Source organism: Embiotoca jacksoni, unplaced genomic scaffold, assembly GCF_022577435.1.
Source record: "Embiotoca jacksoni isolate LCO1_2020_lvr unplaced genomic scaffold, fEmbJac1.0.p SCAF_13, whole genome shotgun sequence".
Lineage (NCBI taxonomy): Eukaryota > Metazoa > Chordata > Actinopteri > Embiotocidae > Embiotoca > Embiotoca jacksoni.
This window is the reverse complement of record NW_027185263.1, coordinates 17,608,220-17,628,198: the sequence shown is the minus strand read 5'-3', so window position 1 is coordinate 17,628,198 and position 19,979 is coordinate 17,608,220. Positions and strand designations below refer to the sequence as shown.

Sequence of the window (19,979 nt, the reverse complement as noted above, 5' to 3'; positions counted from 1 at the left end):
AAAACAGAGGGCACTTTAAAGTGTGGGTGAGGGCAGGCGAGAGGTAGAGAAAGAGAGTGAGAGAGAAACCCTCAGAGACAGAGGTTTTTGTTGAGTTTAGAGGACGGAGCCGTAGGGTAGGAGTGTTCAGCACGCTGACAGGGGAACAGAACAATTATTCTTTTTGGTGGCAGCCAGCTCTTACACAACTAGTAAAGTAAGGTTAGCCAAGATCTCTTCATCTTTCTCTGTGTTGCTCTTCCTCCTGTTCATCCGCACTGTCACTCCATCTATCACTCCGTTTACACTGACTCCCTCAAGCCTAGGCAGGTTGTTTTCAAGGGAAGGCATGGAGTGTGCAGATTACGGGAAGAAGGGAGGGGACTGATGCGTGGTGGGGATTGAGGAGTGAGGAGATGTGTGCGTGTGTGTGTGTGTGTGTGTGTGTGTGGGGGGGGGGGGGGGGGGGGGGGGTTGGGGGGTGGGGGGGGGGGGGCTCTGACCAAAAAACTCAATTTCCCAGGAAACCCACCAAAACAAACACAGCTCACACTCCCCCTTTCTTTGCTTGGAGAATTCTGGGAAGCGCAGTGCCAGTCATGGGCGATTGTTACGTGTAGTTACTGGGAACTGATTACACAACTTCCGAGTTTCTCCATAGAAAACTGGAAAAATGCCTTTGGCAGCAACTTTCAAAATACTACTGCACAGTGCAGGCAAAGCACAAAAAACTGGTCTGCTGTAGTTTACATGCACAACTCTAGTATTTAGCTCTGTGGACATGAAAAGCTAAATGGTAAAACTGAGTTTTGTGGGAGGTTAATAATTAGACACATTCCCTAATTACAGGGTTTTCTCTACCATTATAACTCTTAGGTGTAGCACCATCATTTTTTCACAGCACCTGAGCCAGGTTTCATTATTACGTTGGTCTTGTGCCAGACAGAAGATTGTTTTAATAAATATTGCTATGATAATAGTCCATAATAATGTAAAAATGTATAGTTTTAGTCAAGTAATTGTCCAGTAGCCCCCATAACTACCACAACACCTCCACCCTCCAGAAAACCCTGAATAAGACACATAAATAGACACACTAACACAAAGACACACTTCCGAGAGATGATGTTAATGAAGTTATCTTCTCATATACACTCAAGCGTAAATCATGTGGGACATTGACTCTGCAATCAGAATTAATTGCAAATGCCCCTGGTGGTGGTTAAGATGGTAGAAAACTGTCATCTGCACTCCAATATTATAAAGCAAGTGACCACCACACAAACTAAAATCCATTTAACAATGCAGCTCTTAAAAGACCCAGTCTTTCGAACTTACATCATCACGGGTCAGCTCTGTAACGTCAACCTAACGAGGAGAGATGCAGAGATCGGGAATGGCTGATGGTATTGCACTTGAGGTGCAGCGGTAAACCACTCAAATGTACCAGTCCGCTGGCGGTATGCTGCTCCTTTCCAGATTAAACATTAACCAGGTATATATGGCATCGTATTTATTATTCACCATAAATACAATGTACATCAAGAGATGCTATGGCATCTAAGGATGTACCTAAGTAGGTATCTAAGGAGGTGCCACCTCAGACGTCTTTCATCCAATCTGCCGTGTGATTGTGTTCACTTATAAATTCAACGTGCAAAAATAATACTGTATTAGTCTAAATTTCTGTTATCGATGAGTCAGCCTGGCGATAGTGGCTAGGCTAACATTAGCTCCGTTAACTAAGGCCAAGTCCTAATGTTTGCTTTAGGCAAATCGTTTGTACCGGTGGAAAAGGAGCGGTGTACCACCACGGATCTGTACATAGGAGTGGCATACTGTCAGCCATCTCTCAAGCTTGGCGGCTCTTCCAGCAAGGTGGACACACTAAGCTCAGGTGCTGGCCATTCACAGTATGGTCATGATATAATACGGAGTATGCAGTCACCTTCTGGTGTGTTCCTTCAATGCGGTAGGCAATGGAGAGGAGGATGAGCAGGATCAGCAGGCCAAACACAGTCTGTCTTAGCTGCCAGAGCCTGGTTGAAGGAGAGGAAGAGAATGAGGGCAAACAATGATGAATGTAAGTGTGAGTAAGGCGGGGAAAGGCGAATGCAATGCAAACCGGGGGGAAATGGTGATTAGTGAGAAGAAAGTATGAGGGCAGAGGAAAAAAAAAAGATGAAGAATCATTGGAAGTGAAGAAGTATTAGTGAAAAAAAAAAAAAAAAAGATTTCAAGTTTGGGGGAGAGAGACATCTGCTGGAAACTAATCGGGCCACAACAAATCTTTAGTGATCGGAGCAGCATGTTCTCATCTGAATAACAGAGGTGGGCAAACAGTGCAAATACACTCACCTATCAGTGTATTAGGTACACCTGTATAATCTAATGCAATCCAGTAGAACAGCTCCGTGTCCTGTAAATACCACATTGACATTCAACCCATTAACACACATACAGAGGGCAAACTATTTGGGACACATTATAATATAATGCAGACCAGTGCACAACCCATATAAGATAAAAGTGAAATTATCACCAATGTTAACAAAAAAATGAAAATGTCTAAACTTTGAATATATTACAATATATTGTAAAGCTCTTGTATTATGTTAAGCTGCACATGTTGACTGTGCTAATGCTGAAATGTTTATGTTGTGGACATTGGTATTAATAGATACAAACTTTTAAGACTTTGAAGACACCCTCTCCACCCTCTCCACCTGCTGCAGGGACAGCGGAGCACTTTCTCCAAAAGACTCCTCCAGCTCCGCTGTCACAAGGACAGATACAGGAGATCATTCCTGATACAGGAGATCGTTCCAGATACAGGAGATCATTCCTGATACAGGAGATCGTTCCTGATACAGGAGATCATTCCTGATACAGGAGATCATTCCTGATACAGGAGATCATTCCTGATACAGGAGATCGTTCCTGATACAGGAGATCATTCCTGATACAGGAGATCATTCCAGATACAGGAGATCATTCCTGATACAGGAGATCATTCCAGATACAGGAGATCATTCCTGATACAGGAGATCATTCCAGATACAGGAGATCATTCCTGATACAGGAGATCGTTCCAGATACAGGAGATCATTCCTGCCCACTGCAATAAGACTGTACAATAACTCACCTCTGGCAAAATCCATCACACAACAATAACACTGTTGTCTGTGTTTCTTGGTTGTTTGTATATAATACATATAGATATATACTGTACTGTATATACTGTGCATTTTATATTTTTTACTGCTATTTTATTGTTCTATTATTCTATTATTATCTATTGCTTCCTGTATGCTGCTGTAGCGAAACAATGTCCCCTCGGGGATTAATAAAGTAACTACCTAACCTAACCTAACCTAAATTGGGGGACCTGGTTTCCTCTTCTAATTAATATGATAACATTAATATCTACCACTATCCGTCTCTTCCTCAAACGCTCCCAGACAAACACGCACATCTTAAAAGAGGACTTCCACTTCCAGTTATCTAACAACTGTCCTCAGATGCTGCTGGTAGAAAACGTTGGATAGCTATTAGTGATTTTTTTTTTTTTTTTTTTGCGTCTGTCGCTCAGAAATGAACTCACTATTGCATTGAGCTGCTGAACTTCTTTCAAAAGTATCAAACGGAGCGGGATCCTTCGGTCACGTGCAAGTAATTAAGGGACGGTGTTCACTCCCTGTGTCACATTGAATTGTGTCCGTCTTGCAAATAAAGAAGCAATTAGTGAGCCCTATGCACAGCTGCAGCCCAGTTATTTCATGAAGCCTCCTCCCGTGTTACACTCGCAGACAAGGTAGCAGGCCTTGTTCCACTTCCTTAATATGTCACTCGCTGAAACAGAAAAAGGTTCTGTCGAGGCTGAAGCAAAAACAGGAAGAGCAAAAAGACCGTTTTTTTTTTTGTTGTTGTTGTTTTTTTTTTTTTTTTTTTTTTTTTTTTTTTTTTTAAATCTTAAATCTAGGTTACATAACATAACAATAGCAATAATATGTAGCATCATGTCCACAAAAATATATATATTGTTACTGTGGATGAAGAAATGCTTTCAGGAAACTGACTGCACACCAAATGCAAAACTGGTTCTTATCTAAATAGTATTGTGTTTTTAAACTGATCTAAATAATTTGCTTCGAGGGAAGCAATAGTTTCACACTTCTGCCACGTATATGATTTATACATACAGAAGTTGCATTTGTTTGACCATATTGATTTCTTACAAAACAACAGTCCCTTTTCTATTAAAAAAATAAGTGCAGACCGCACTGAACAGTACGTTGCCCTGAAGACTCGCTACGTACTTTGTAAATTACATGTCATTTCTAACAACATTATGGATGACCTTCTCTGTGCGCTCTGAAGGCAAAAGCCATCATGTGTTGACATGTATAGCAGTTACAACACCATGTGTTTTGGAGCGTTGAAAAACAGCTTCTCTCAGTCAGAACTCTGCTCACGGTGTTTGCGGCTCACCACATCCTCTTGTAGTTTAGAAAATAAACACGTTGTCCTGACGCACTCAACCACGAGGGCCCCCCTGAGAGTACACTCTGGACCTTCTTCTGGGCCCTTGGTGTCAACAAAGATTACTAGGTGTAAAAAAGACGTGTTGTGCAGCACAGGGAATTCACCATCAAGGCAAACTCTGACGCAGTCTGGGCTGATGCTGTTGCTTTGTGGGTGAGGTAACGTCAGCGCGTGGGGCAAAAAGACCTCACTGGCTCTGTCATCAGTGAGGATGAGGAGTAATGAGGGCAAAAAAAGATAAGCAAACCTTGTGATGTGTGCTTTGTGACACTGACTGTTACTGGCTGGAGACTAAATATGAGGGAGGAGGCCTTGTGGGTCGACAGCACTCAAGGTCACCTCTTGTCTGCTGGTGTTTGTGCCTTTTTATTCTTAGGCATGTAGAGAGTATCAGATGGCTATTTTTGTGCCTGCTTTATTTTTGCCTTTATAAATAAAACGAACATGACAAATAAACACTTAGCTGCTGTCAGCTAGTGGCATCATCACATTAATAATAACAAAATCATTATTTATATGCTGCTTTCTCAGTTAAACTGGTATTTAGGTTTAAAGGGTAGCACAAACACACATTATGTTACAGTTACAAGCTTTGCCTTCATTTCAGCTTTTTACAGCTTGAACCCTCACAGTAAGTGTGTGCTGAATTTTCCCAAACAGCTTGTGCATCACATCACATCCCTACATTTTAGCCAAATTTGCACTGTGGCTCCATAAGTGCAATAATTACCTTTTTACTAAACTCTTTTTTTGTGAGAACATCAATATTTGAGTAAACTCTTATTGACCAAAAGTATTCATTCATGATGCCGTCGGTCCAACAGAAATTACAGGAAACGTGTTGCGAAGGAAGTCAGCGTCCCACCCTCATCCTCACCTCCATATCCAGCCTTTGAGGTTGATGATCAGTTCCAGAGTGAAGTAGTGGAGTGTGAGGAGAGGTTTCTTCCATAACACCAGGGTTTCACGCTCATCCTGTTCCCCTTGCTTCCTCTCACCCGCGGGAGGTTCTGAGTCTGACCACACAGCAGGGGTACACATATACAAATAAACTAATGAGAAATTAACATATTTACATGAAAGTTGTGCAGATACAAGACTTCCACGTTTCCACATTTTATTACTGATGCACTGATAATGACAGCACGGGTTAGGTCCACTGCTCAACTGGATTTTTGATGGCATTTGTTTTTACCCGTCAGCTCTCCATTTTTCTGTTCCTTGACACTAAGATGCCTCTGAAGTAGTTCACCTTCTGCCCCGCACTCTGCCATGTTGTTCACCTGGAAGGAGTTCTGCCAAGACAAAAGAAAGACGGGCCTTCAGCACAGCATCAGTCACACCACTCGCCAGATCTTAAACGGATACGAGTCCAAAACAAATACAGACTCGCATGCAGCCTATCAAACCTATCTGCACACGCTCCGACACACCGGATGACCAGATGAACTGCTCCTGCATCTTCCAGATAACTGGTAATACAATCTGGCCTGTACATGACCTAATGAATACTTTAATTGGCATCAGTGTTGATACTGGGAACACATGCGAGTCACTATTTTAAGTACATCTCCCCTGGTGCTCAGGTCGTGTGCACTGTAGAGGGAACAGCAAGATGTATAAATAATCAGATTAAGACTGAAAGACAAACTTTATGTTTTTGCTTCCTCATTACATTCACTCAAAGGAGATCCACACAACTTCATGCACATGCCTAGAGGCATGTGAGTGTCTCACTACAGAGCCTCAGGTCTCTCAGGAATCTGTCAGTGAGCAGTGAGATGGGGACTCTGACACTGAGGTATGCAGCTCACCATCTGGAGGACTTGTCAGCTCCTCACGCAAACACACACTCGCAGAGCTTAATCCCTCTATCCTGAGCCCTCGGTCTGGGCCTCTGGCTCCTGTTTCCATGCATCCAACACTCACTGGGTTTAAGGCCGCAGACTTTGCACAGCACTGATACTATAGAGGGTCATGATGTCTATTAAAAATCGGCAGGGATTCAATTGGTACACTCTGAGATTTGTGGGAAATGATTGGATCTTTTTTTTTAATTAATTTACAATTTCACACATCCACTGGATATGTGATATGAAAACTCTTGGTAGGACCTGCACGTTTACACAAACATCACGATCACTGAACAATGAGGCTGTAGGTACATTTGGTGTCACAGAGGAAAATAAAAAAATCTTCTCATAGTTGGATTATAAAGCATTGGAGAGCTCCACTTGGCTTTCCCAGGGAACCACAAACAAAAGCTTTTCATCACTGATTTTAAACCTGAAGGACACACACACACACACACACACACACAAGAATCACTCTGCCAGTGCCCCATAGTATTTAATAAACCCTATCATTTGTACTCTTGCAGGAGCGCAAAACAGTCCAACAAATAAGCTCAACAAAGTGGTCAATGCATAACATCCTGTTAGCAACCTAACAATTATGTAAATTGATACCAAACAGGTATTTACTTTATTCTACATAACATTTGCTTACAGTAATTCAATATAAATGCAGTCTTCACAACCAGTAAACAGTTTAATAACAACAGTTCTGCTTGTGTGAGACACAGTCGTACAGCACCGCTCTAGCACTCGATTGCGCAATCACATACACCAAAACAACCCAGACCTGTTGAGTAACATCTTGTGCCAGAGACAATGATAACCGCAACACAGAGCGAACACACTTCAAGATGAGAAATTTTATATCCTGTCATCAATTTTCACATTTCAAACAGAGATAACCACAGCGCACTGGAGAGAGTATAAACTGAGAAAGTTTAAAACAGAGCAGGACTGGAACATGACACCACAGCAATGTGCTCATGCAAAGAATAGACTTACCGTTCAGTTGATGTTTAATCCACTATGAGCTCTGAGTTCAAGAAACAAATCTGAATCTGTAGTGGAGCCCCGGTGGCAATGTAGGGCAACAGGACGCTACACATGAACTGCATCCTAACTTGAGTGCAGGGTGTGGTGATGAAGGGGGCCAGTGAGGGACAGAGTACCGATACAGGGTTACTGGGGGAGGGGAGGGGAGGAGAGGGGGGGAATCTGACAGAAGAGAGACACAGAAAGAGGGAGAGATTTCATCATTTGCCTGGTAAAAAAAAAACAACCTCCAGAGAGCCAGTCTAATTAAAGGTCTATAAATAAGTGGATCACTTTCCTGGAGCACACTTCTAACACTTCTCAGTCCTCCGTAGATTTCACACTGAGCGTGAATGAACGGCATTTGGGCAGAGAGCTCAGCTAATTCCCAAATTGAAAATAAAATAAAATAAAACTCAGGACATCACGTTTTTCAGGTCATAACTAGCAACAGAAGTCCTCAGCTGTATGTGGCCGTGTTTGAGTTTCTGCGTCATCTTGTTTACCAGAGTGACCGAAGTATTTCCGAGCACTTGATTGTCTTCCAGCAGGTCACTCTGGTCCCTTTGGTGGAAGTTGTTTCTGATGGCGCATGAACACAATTTAGATTTTTCTGAGATACGGTCACTGGGGATCTTGTTATGAAAGTGCAGTAGAAATAAGATTCAAGAGGACAAGGCCTCCCATGTCTTTCACCATATGACCTGAAACATAAACAGACACAGTTAGCAACAACAAAAAAATTCATCACAATTCCTAAAAATGCAAGACATGGCTGATATCTTCGACAAGAACAGCCTCTGGTGGCAACCTAGAAACGGTCGCACTGAAGTCAGATCAGCTGCATTTTACTGGGTGACCTGTAATGTTGCTGAGAGGTGAAAAAGAGATCATTTAGTTGACGGAAGAGAAGCACTGGGTTTAAAAGAGAGGGAGTCAAACCAGAGGCTGATGCAGGACACAGACATGAGCATCAAAGCGCTGCACTGTATTAAAAGAAGAACAGAAACTCCATCACAATACTTAATACATAAATATTGTTTATTGTTTATTTATATATAAATGAGGAGGCAAAGCAATTTATTATTACTTAAATTATTAATCCGTATATTTCTTATCTTTTATTTGTGTTTCTCTCTTTTTAGATACTATTTATTGTACTGTGTAATCTTTTTTAATTATGTTTTATGAGTGAATGCTCCTTTTTTGCTTTTGTTTTAGTAAAGCATATTGATTTACCCGTGTGTATGAAATGTGCTATATAAATAAAGTTTTTCATTATATATGCATGAACATTGATTATGTTTTACCTGTATGAAAAAAGGTGATATATCACAAACCTCAAATTAATAATCACTGCAAAAGTGATTTATTATGGGGCTGGGTTTTTTTGTGTGTTTTTTTTTTATTTTTTTTTAATGTACCTCTCATATCCATGTTTTTGTTGCTTAAAATCAAAAACCGATTCAATGAGGTCAAGCTAGCCATCCCAGCATGCACTGGATGTAAAGCAGGCAACATATAGTTACACGATCATCTATAACACCCAACATGTACATGAACAAGAAAAACTTGATGTTCTATATTTTCTCTGCTAACTGATATCACATGATTGTCTCCGTTTACAGCTGCATGTCAGCACATATTCATGGACTCGATCTTGGAGGCAAATATTTGTTTTGTCGCATCATGAGGAACAATGTATATTGCACTATTTATATGGAGACTAGGTTGTACATGTAGAGGTCTCACTCTATCACTGTAAATGCAGCAGACAAGATTCTCATGAAGAAAAGTCCAATTTATTGTCAGTGATGTGGAAAGCCTTTGCCATTACTACAAATGCTTTATTTTTTTTCTGTAGGGAAAATCTACCTCATAATACTAAAAAAAAAAAAGCCCAGTGGCTTGGAATATATAACAAATTCTTATCATTTTCTCCAAACAATGCAGTTCCCATAATAATGAACTGCTAGAAAACGACTGACTAAATGACTTGATATGGACCAGATGAGCCTGATGATGAGTTAATGAATAACTTTCTGTAATATGAATGATAATACATTTAGGTAGGAGTGAAAACATAAACAGCTAATAAATACTTGACCAACATATGAGATGTTAACATATATCAAAGTATGTTGTGGCATCATATATGTCATGGTTTCATTTTCAGGTGCCTGCTTTCCTTTTAGGTGGACAGTGGAGGATCCTTGCGTTGGTCAATAGAGGGCAGTGTTACCTTAAAGTTTAATGTTGAACCTTCCAACTTGGTAAAATTGGGGAAAGTGAGGACATTTAAGAGCAACACACCCTAAACTACTGCACGTTGGTAACGTCATGTTTTAATGTGTGAAAATGAGAGATCATGAACATTGTGTTCCTGAATTGAAATGAATGCAGTTAAATTTGTTTTAAAAGTTCAAATAAGACAAGCTGTGTGGGGAAATCCAGGGTTGTTTCCCAGCTGCAAGCTACACACAAACAGTATTTCCTATTAGACTATTAGATTAGATTGTACTCTAATGCTGCTTATTAAAGCAGTGTAAGTGGAAATCAATATACAAGAGTTTACCATTTTATCCTAACAGGAAATGATATATGACCTGTAAATCAAACAGCATGACAGGAAGGAAACAGGAAGGCCTTTTTGTTAAAGATCTTTCTGTAACTCAATGGAACTAAATATATTATTCTTTTGCAGCTGAGCTATTATGTTATATTTTTATATCATGTTATTGTGGGGAATTAATGTAGTAGCAGTTGCATTCTTGTAAAATTGCAAATTATGGTGGAATCGTGTGTGTGTGTGTGTGTGGGTGGGAGGGAGATCAGTAGAAGATATCGTGAGGCTCTAACTAAGGCTCAGAGAAAGGAAGGAGATCACTGACAAGTTGTTGTATTATGTCGCAGATGATGGAAGGCTTGGTGAAGGATGTGGAATCGGAAAATAAGTCACTCGACAACCAACTAAAAGAGTAAGATATCTACATTTGACTTTTTTCCCTGTAAGACATCCTGGCAAGAGAGTGGCTTACTGTATATACATATAAACACTGCGCCAGGAGCAATTACACAAAGAGCAGAGAAAAAAAAATGTATCAGTGAACTGTTAAAGATGAAGGTAAGTAACATTTGGGAAATATACTTCTTTGCTTTCTTGCTCATTGGTTAACACGCCACGTCCGGCTCATGTGCAGGGAATGTCTTAGACTGCACTGTGAGTTTCTTAAGTCTTCTCTGGACATAACCAGAGGAGTCTTTGTCAATCCTGCTCCCAAACAAGAGGCTGTGTTCTTAATAACATACTTCCCTTAGTACATTGACAAATAGTGCTCTTGCATGTTAGGACTTTTGCTTTTGTAGGACTTACAGTACTATACCTTTAGACAAGATAATGTCTCAAATCGCACACTTCCGTTCTGCACTTCCCAGAAATAAGCGTCGGATGTAAATGCATCAGCCTCCAATATATCTGCCGGCTTTAACAGTTTTACACAGAAATAAAACCGTTTTTGTGCCCTCTGTTTCATACTATTACAAATACACTGCATATAAATAGTTTATCTTTCGTCAGCCGGATTCATTGATAAAAGCCAGAGATTTGATCAAGATCACAGAGTCCAGTATAATATTCATATTAAAAGAGTTTTTCTCTCGTTGAGCTCAGTTTGAAGTCTCCTCAGTAGAAATACGGTGCTGGGGAATCTCTTCAGAAGTACGCATCTTTGTGGATCACAAAGGTGATATGTCATCATTTTCTTCATCCTGCTGAGATATAAACAACAACAAAATTGTAAAGATGTTCTCATTAATAAACTGAGAAATGTGTAAACAGACTACTAATGTTGTACATAAAATATTTAAAGATTTTTTTTTCACCTCTCTGTCAGTGACATCTATGGTAGGTGTGCCAGTCATTTTCATCTTCTTGTAGCTCGTGTTATCCAGAACTAGTAATGAAAGAAAATGTCCTCCCTCTTTAATAAGCATAATCACATCTTCCAGGTATTTCTCCTCCACATTTCGTCCATTGACTTCCATCACGACATCACCCTCTACTAGTCCGGCACTCTGTCCAGGACCACCTAATGGCAGCTGCAGGACAGGGAGAAATGGAGAATCTTCTCACTGAAGTGTCTGCCTCTCTTCTTAATGTTTTGTGTTAATGCAAAACAAGATTTCAACCCGACCTGACTGATGAAAGTCCCAGGACTCTGTGGGACAGAGCAGAGGTTAAAGCCAAACCCAAAAGGGCCTTTTTGGAGTGAACAGAGTCTAGGAGTGCACAGGCCCTCCATTTCCTTTGGTGTTAACTGCTCCTCTGCATTCGGTGGGTCACTGCTCTCCTTTTCTTTCTCACCAGCATCATCATCACTGAAGCGAAGAGGAGACAAACCCAACTGCAGACAAAAAGCAAAGAAAGAAAAAGCATAAAATCGGACCCGTTTCTTAACATGAATTAGGTTTAGATATGTTTTCTGAATGAGTGCACCGTTCAAAGCATCTGGAGAAAATGAATTTTGGAAAAGACTTTTCGCAAGTGATGCCCACCTCGGTGTAAAATTCCAGCCCCAGAGCAGTGATGGTGGTCAGGGAGACCTGTTGTCCACTCAGTCTCACTCTGTTCACTATCTCATCATGCCTCAGGAACTCCACTGACTCTCCATTGACCTCCAGCAGCAGCTCTCCGTCCCGCATGCCTGCCCTGTCCGCTGGACTGCCTCCCTGCACTCCACGCAGATAGTGATCTATCGGGCAACAACACACCGCAGTGAGTGCAAAAGACCAAAGTGAAGAATGTCAAACTTTGAGTTTTGAGAGAGTTTTCTTTCTTTTTTTCCTTATCTCACATGTGCTTCCTGATAGCCTTCTCTCCAGCCGGAGGAGGAAACCGTAGCCCTCAGGTTCAGAGACCAGCTGGAGTTTTCTGGCTCTGTAAGGCAGGTTATGTTGAACAGCCATGATGGGCAGGATGGGCATCTGCCTCAGCATGTAGATCTTCTCACTCTCACTGTCAATCACCAGGATGGTGATGCGATCACCACATTTTCTCGTCTACAACAAAACATTGTTTATTAAAGTTAGACAAGGTTGGATATAATAACTTCTTTAATGTTTTAATGAGAACATTGTGTTCATGAGCTTTGGAGATTATTATTATTTTTTTAATCATACTTGGAATTATATTTGATCATTGCATTCTCGGTTTGGAACAAAATTCTTTGGCCAACCCGAGTATAATTTTTTTTTGGAGGAAGTAACATCGCAACAATATTTAGCAGAAAAAAACACCACCTTTACTTTTTCAATGTTATCATAAAAAAAAAAACAGGAGTACCACGAACCATCCTGCTGAGTGCAGAGTATGTGAAATCGGACACCATTTCTCCATTCATCCACACCAGGCGGTCTCCCTTACACACTCCTGCCTTTTCAGCTGCACCTCCAGCCACCAGGCTCACGGAGAAGCGACCTTTCTCTCCTACAGAGCAGAAACAGAAGGTGCAGCTGAACAACTCCACACAGACTTAAATCATTGGACGTCTCGTCTGGAACTTGTTACGATGGCCAGAAGACATTTTACCTTCCACAGGTGTAAAGTTGATGCCCAGACCCGAGTCAGGATCCCTGATGATGTGATAAAGTCTGGGTGGTTTGCAATCTTCATCCTTTTTGGTTCTGGCCAGACCTCGGACCTGCTGACCTCGGGACAAAGCCAGCTCATACTCCTCCCCATCCATCACTAGCAAGCATAACTGGTATCCACTCCGCTTTATCTTCCTAGTCACCTGATTATAAATTGGGAAACACAGCAGATCCATTTAAAAAGTCATTTAGAGTGACTTCTGTATTTTTAACAATGGATGGAGCTCCTCTTATTTTACCTCAGCGTGAGGAACATCATCCACGTAGCAGTTGTTGACCTCCAGAAGCCTGTCTCCATCCCGGAGGCCACTGCGCTCTGCTGTCCCTCCTAACACTATATTTCTGATGATGTGTCCTTGGCGCCCCCACTCCACCCGCAGGTTGAAGCCATAGGTCTCCCCTTCCTCACGTTCAAGAACACACAGGCGTGGCCTGGGTGGCGACATACAGTCTGAACCAGAGCAGACAGAAAAGTGTCGTCATACGGAGCAGACTTTCCTTATGAGGTTAATACAAATTTTAATGCAAGATACCTGTATCATCCGTGATCATCATCGCTGGGTTGTCTATTCCCTCTTTAGGATTGAATGTAAATTTGCTTTGAAAGGTAGAGATGAGAGATATTTTACTTCAGTTACTGATGTGGAGGTGAAATAAATTCTAAAATAAAGTAATCCATTTCCCTTCAGTCTACAGTACGAACCTGTTAACTTAAAGTTTAATTTCAAGGTAGATAAATTGTGCATTATAATTGCTAAATGTCTTTGTTTCAATTTTTATATAATGACTTAATCAGTTGCATCATCAATAATAAATATAACAGGTTGGGGTAGACATCAATGCTGTAATTTTGTTTGTACAGATTAGACATCCTGGTCTGTCCTCATCTGATCAATCATCTGATCTTATCAGTACTACTGTAACATTGTCATCTGAACTAAGGCTGAAATAATGAGGGTATTCAAAATGTATTTCCACTGATGCAAACAAGTAGATGAAAAGTAGACTTACTCTTTCAAAACTACAACCTCCATCAAATCTTGAAAAAAGAAATCAAGAAGTGAATGACAATTGATAAATGTCACAGCGTGAAAATCCTTATCTACACATCCAGACAAACTTACTGACAAACATTTTTCCTATTAAATCTGAATTGGTATTACTCTACCTACATAAAGTTTGTTGCACATACGCATCAGTAGAAACTGAATTTGAAACATTTCTATTTGAATTCAGCATCGTCGCCTCGCAGCGAAAAGGTTGCGGGTTCGAATCCGGGCCTGGGCCTTTCTGTGTGGAGTTGGCATGTTCTCCGGGTCTTTGAGGAAGAGCAATCGAGTGCAGATTCACGGAGCTTCCTTTGCTGTGCTCCAACTTGCTCCAGCTGCGTTGTAACGGAGCAGCGGCACAGTGACGTGCACGGAGCAGCGGGAAGCCGTGGGCTTTGTTAGTAAGTACCACGTTACGCTGCGTGGAAAAAACACCAGCACTTGAGTTGCACACGTTGTTGTGACCATTGGTGAGGTGCGATTTAATGAAGCGCCTGGCTTCGTTGGAATAGTTTAGTAGATGAGGCAATAGAAAACGTGTCAGGTAACTGTTACTCCTGTCCATTTGGTCTTTATAACTTTGCCAACAGACCGTCAAAAGTACTTCCACTAAAAGTGCATTTTTCTTTCCACCGACAGGCTCAGATTTTTATTCCAAGTGACTGACATTATGGAGAAAATCCCCACAGATGTACTTTTTCCTCATTCAAGTTTTCTTTATATTTTGGTTTGGTCAAACATCATATAAAACCAGAAACAGTCGTAATATCTTTGTTCAAAGCCACCAGACCAGAACGAACCTGTCGTGCTCTGCAGGTAAAATCAGTGTTTTTATGATCGGAGTCTGGTGGTTTTGATCACAGCAACGTTAAGGCAGTTTCTGATTAAACTAACATGTCTATCACTAGCTATTCTTTCAAAGTTGTTGTCAGACAATTATAATCACAATCTGAACCTGTCAATGGTAAAAAAAAAAAAAAAAAAAAAAAGAAGAAAAGAAATAAAAACATTTAAAAGAAAGAAAATAAAAGGATCGCGTTTAATCGTGGATTTGTAGCAGGCGCCGTACAGCTAACTTAGCTGCAAGTCTAAAAAGTGTACAATGCAGAACCTGAAATTTCCAAATTTATTTCTCTCCTGGGCTCTTTTTTTTTTTTTTTAATTTGTTACTTACTGTCTGAAAAAAGACGCGAATGTCCAGCTGCCGTCCTGGTTTCTCCTTCGCAGGTGAAGGTGACCTCGTCGCTCACCTGCACTGACAAAAGGAGCGCGCGACGTGCCGCGTTCGCTAACTCGCGATAACTGCAGCCTTCAATAGAAGCTCGTGAACCTGCTCTTGAGTGGTCTCCCTCAAAGACCCGGATGTGTGAGACACATTAACTGAATTTAGGAGTTGAATTTTCAGTTATATTAAAATGTGATTTCAAAGCAAGTTAATGTTAATTGAGAATTAAACATTCAGTTTAAAGTTTATTGAAATTCAGTTTCAAACTAAAATGTTACATTTTTGAAGCAATTATTCAAGTTTTGCAATTGCAATTCAAAGATAAATGATTCAAATTCAGTTTCTACTGACACGTTCAGGCTTGACCAACTGTCAATCACATTGTGGCATATTCATTTAAATTTACAGCTCTACGAAGGTCGGAGTTGTTCTTTCAAGCAAACTGCATCCACTAAACAATGAGAGTGCTGTTTGTATGTGTGAATGATACATCTGCTGACTTTAACTATCAGCTGAGGTACCATAAAACAGACTAACAAACAAACAAACTAATTATCTTTAGTCGTTGTCCTTTTGAAAAGGGGGGTGAAAGAGCATAAAAAAACCTTAAAATTTGAAACGTGAAATACCTGTCAGCATTTTTATATAAATCGGTGCTTGTTCACAAATCTACTTTGAGCAGCAACATTGGATTATTGCTTTCGGACTCCTGGGACATTGGTAATATTTTGTAAGAGAAAGATACACTTTAACATTCAAATAAAAAATAAAAAAGTCATCAATGAAATATACACATTGCTTTTCCACATGTAGCACATACGAGCTGTCGTGTAATGAGCAGGTTTAAGTGGTAGACAAGCACTAAATGTTTGTTTCATGACATTTTGGATGAAGGACCTCTTAAAGGATGTGATTGACTCGTGAATTTATTTTCATTCTGTCTCATCCTGCTCGTCAGTTATGGAGTGAGTTGCAGCGATCCATATCACAATCAAACCTGTTTCCCCCTTTTCGGGGTTTGTACACTCCCAATACAATATGCAAGTTGTAAGTTGTACAAAGCTCATGTAGATTACCATGTGAAAACTTCTCCACATATTTTCCCCATGTTATAATAATAATAATAATAATAATAATAATAATAATAACTTTATTTATATAGCACCTTTAAAAACAGAGTTTACAAAGTGCTCCATAGAGAAGCAAAGCATAGTCATACATAACGTCAATACCGGTAAACATTTAAGCCAAGGTAATGAATACAAGAAAACCAAACAAATAACCAAAACGAGCAAATGGAATAGAAAACAAACAAATAAATAAATGAATAAAATAAACAAACAAAATTAGGGGAACAAAAGAACTGCATAAAAGGACATAAAAGGACGACATCACTTAAAAGCAATTCTATAAAAATGGGTTTTAAGAAGTGATTTAAAAGAAGTTAATGATTCTGCGAGCCTTATCACCTCAGGTAGGTCGTTCCAAAGTCGAGGGGCCCTAATGGCAACAGCACGGTCACCCTTTGATTTAAGTCTCAACTTTGAAACGGCCAGAAGGGCTCCACCGGAGGATCTAAGGCTGCAAGTTGGCTCATATGGGGCTAACATTTCAATAATGTAGCTCGGGGCCAGACCCAGGCGGGCCTTAAAAGTGATCAACAAAATCTTAAAATCAATTCTAAAACCAACCGGGAGCCAGAACTGAAGTAACGTGATGTCGTCTGTTAAAACCAGTAAGAAGCAGAGCTGCTGCATTCTGGACTAGTTGGAGGTGGGAGATAGATTTTTGGTTTATGCCAGAAAGGAGGGAGTTGCAGTAGTCGAGTCGAGAGAAAATGAGTGCATGAATGACTTTTTCCAGGTCAGAGTGTGACAGTAAGTTATGATATGTTACAACATGTGGTAAATGTGTTGTACATGTGATCACATGTGAAATGTGTGTCTTTTCTATCAGGGTCTTTTTCTATGTCTGGTTGTAAAATGAATTGCCGTACATGATATTACTTGACAGTCAACGTAGCGATAGGCAGGAACCGTGTTGGGAGATCCTCAACAGTGATTCCCAAACTGTAGTATGTGTACCACTGGTACCAGATGGTATGCAAAGTCTTACTGAAAGGCCTAAATTTAAATACAATTATTAAAATTGGCCTGTGCTTTGCAATGTAGGGTGACATGACACCACACTCAACATAACATAATGCTAACATTAGCTTTACACAGTCGGAATCAGACATTGATTTCATTAAGCAGAATGATTTTTTTTTTTTTTTTGTGTGGAAAAGGTCCAGTAGCTGTTTGTACACACCTCACCTCACTGCTGATTTTGAGGGATTTTGTAGTGAGAGCTCTGGTTAATAAATGTATTCTTTGACTTTGAGACCTTATGTTGTTGTTATTTAGTCTTTCTGAGGATTTAGCCTTTTCAAATCAATGATTTTGATTTTATGAAAAACAATTGTTGATATCTGCAGTGTGCAGTGGTACTTGTAAAGTCAGTTTGATAGCGGTATGTTGTCTGAAAAGACTGGGAACCTCTGACCTACAGGAAATGCCCTTTGGCCAAGTGAGGAACTATGCAAAGTAGAAAAAAACTATGTGGTATACAATCAACCATTAGGCTTTAGCCACAGCAAAAATTATAATAAAGTATGAAACTAAAACTGGATTCATGCTGATCCTAATATTACAAAAATATAAATTATAAATAATTCTACTATGACAGTGTGCAGATATCCTGACACCTGAATGAGAAATGTACATTTAGGTATTATTGGAAAACTGTGGACACAAGCTGAGCTTCTACAGAAACAGAAGTACCTTGAGTCTGAGTTTTAGACAGATGTTGAGGCAGTTGTGCTTTCAGTCCTTGATTACAGGGATGTTATATATGCATATTGCTGCCTCCTCTCTGAGGCCCCTGGACTCCATTTACTGCTCTGCCGTCACGTTTGATCCCTGGTCACTGCTAATAATTCCAACACTCAATCTATGAGATAAGATCGGTCGGCCTTTCCTGTTTGTGAGAAAACCTAGTGTCACTTTGGTCCTCCACAAGGCCATCCACAAACTGTTGGGAGGTTGTTACTGTAAAAAAAAAAAAAAAAAAAAAAAAAAAAGCATCAACCTTCTCTGAGAAAATAAATATTAAATAAATACATTCGTATATCATTCACCTCTCCCAAAACAGCCTTTAAGAGACATGGGAATGTCTCAAGTTTACACACTCAGCCATCACTGTCTTCTAAACTGTGCTTATCTGTGTAGCTCCTCATGTCAACAAGAATCCAATGTTTCTCTAAAATAGTGTAAAATAAAAACAAACTGTTGTGATAAATGATCAATGATTGATGGCATGCTCTAACCGTTTGCTCCCAGAGGAAATCCAGCTCTCATAACACGTAGCTCTCTTGAATAGAGTACATCATAGCAGTACATCTAATGGGTCACTGTTTGCTTTTCCTACCATAAACCTTCTTTTTAAAAAAAAATCGTCTAGGACACAGTGATCCTCCAGATACAAACAAAGACAAACTGCTGAAGCTCTGCTGGGTGTCTGCATTTAATTATCTATTGGAACTGTATAAACATGTGAATGATGAGCTTTGACTAATCATCCCAAGCTGTTTGATTTTACCTGTATTGGAAGAGTTCAGATTTAAGATTAAGATTTACTTTTGCATTTCATTAGTTTCATGACTTCATAATTTTCCATCAAGATTAAATCCCACATGCAGTACAGAAAATACAAAGAAGGTACAGACAAACTAAAGTTCAGAATATAAAAGAGAATATAAAAACAAACTAAAATGTTAAACTATAGAGACAACATGGATGAGAAAGATACAAAATTAGAGCTAATAAACAAAGAAAATGGAAAAAGATTTGAATGCATTACCGGTTCCTGATTTCATGTTGTGTTTCTTTCCCATCAGGTCAGCAAACCACTCAGAGGGATGTATCAGTGGGAGTACTGGACTTCCCAGCATTTATTTTGATCTCAGGGAGACTCCTCCCCACGATGCATACTGGGGTTAATGTTTAACCTGTGTGTGGAATTTTTGAGCACACATTTGTACTGCATGTACATATGTGTCTGTCTGTGTTTCATTGTTTTGTGGACTGAAAGTATAAAACTCGTAACAGGATTGTTCCAGAGTGTTCTGTCTCAACCAGAGACACTTTTCACAATCATGTGTGCGTATCATATCTGTGCCTCCTCCCATGAGAGTCCAGTCCAAGACTGACCGTCAAGGTCGGGGCCAAAGCTACAAGTTACACAAACATATCAACATTCAAATCTTATTATAATATAAATTGGGAGGCTGATTTTGAACTAAGGTGGTTGTGCTGTGTCTTCAAAAGAAGTTTTTTTTTTTTAAAGGTCAGCATTTAACAGTAAGTTCTCTTGCTTCTCTGGAAGAAATGATGCAAGAAATATGAGGTTACAGTGAGGACACTCAGTGTGTCTTTAAAGTCCACGAGAGCTTCAGATTTCAGAGATGTCAATAAGACAAGATGTTCACTTCTGATGTGTTTTTCTATGTTCAAAAAAACCTAAAAACAGACCAAATAATAAATCTTCAATAGGACAGCAATCCAATCAAGTCATATGTAGGAATTATGCACTGACATTTGTGGT

At 40.0% G+C, this 19,979-nt stretch overlaps 2 protein-coding genes across 5 annotated transcripts in view; both read right to left on the bottom strand.

The window, feature by feature from the left end:
- The window catches only part of LOC138196708 (vacuole membrane protein 1-like), a 55,188-nt gene extending 47,649 nt beyond the window's left edge, over nucleotides 1-7,539 (bottom strand). Inside the window, exons 1-4 of one of the 3 annotated variants that reach the window (XM_069147030.1) lie at nucleotides 7,383-7,539; nucleotides 5,693-5,819; nucleotides 5,402-5,540; nucleotides 1,928-2,018 (exon numbers count right to left, since the gene is read on the bottom strand). In XM_069147030.1, the coding sequence (XP_069003131.1) occupies nucleotides 1,928-2,018; nucleotides 5,402-5,540; nucleotides 5,693-5,798 (336 nt within the window). In that variant the 5' untranslated portion in view covers nucleotides 5,799-5,819; nucleotides 7,383-7,539. Of the gene's footprint in view, nucleotides 1-1,927; nucleotides 2,019-5,401; nucleotides 5,541-5,692; nucleotides 5,820-6,338; nucleotides 6,358-7,382 lie in introns of those variants that run through there. The other 2 variants (XM_069147029.1, XM_069147031.1) reach the window with 2 other exon arrangements.
- A 2,873-nt stretch (nucleotides 7,540-10,412) lies between these two features.
- nherf4b (NHERF family PDZ scaffold protein 4b) lies at nucleotides 10,413-19,287 on the bottom strand. 2 transcript variants are annotated; one of them, XM_069145626.1, is made up of 11 exons: nucleotides 19,236-19,287; nucleotides 14,073-14,100; nucleotides 13,595-13,659; nucleotides 13,301-13,512; nucleotides 13,000-13,204; nucleotides 12,761-12,897; nucleotides 12,266-12,470; nucleotides 11,967-12,163; nucleotides 11,606-11,815; nucleotides 11,295-11,510; nucleotides 10,413-11,183 (listed from the first exon to the last, which is right to left on the bottom strand). In XM_069145626.1, exons 1-11 carry the CDS (start codon nucleotides 19,267-19,269, stop codon nucleotides 11,148-11,150), a joined length of 1,545 nt encoding a protein of 514 aa, XP_069001727.1. In that variant the 5' UTR covers nucleotides 19,270-19,287; the 3' UTR covers nucleotides 10,413-11,147. The 2 variants fall into 2 exon arrangements, with proteins under 2 accessions (XP_069001727.1, XP_069001728.1); XM_069145627.1 differs by having other exon boundaries at nucleotides 10,413-11,180.
- Between the last annotated feature and the right edge of the window lie 692 nt (nucleotides 19,288-19,979).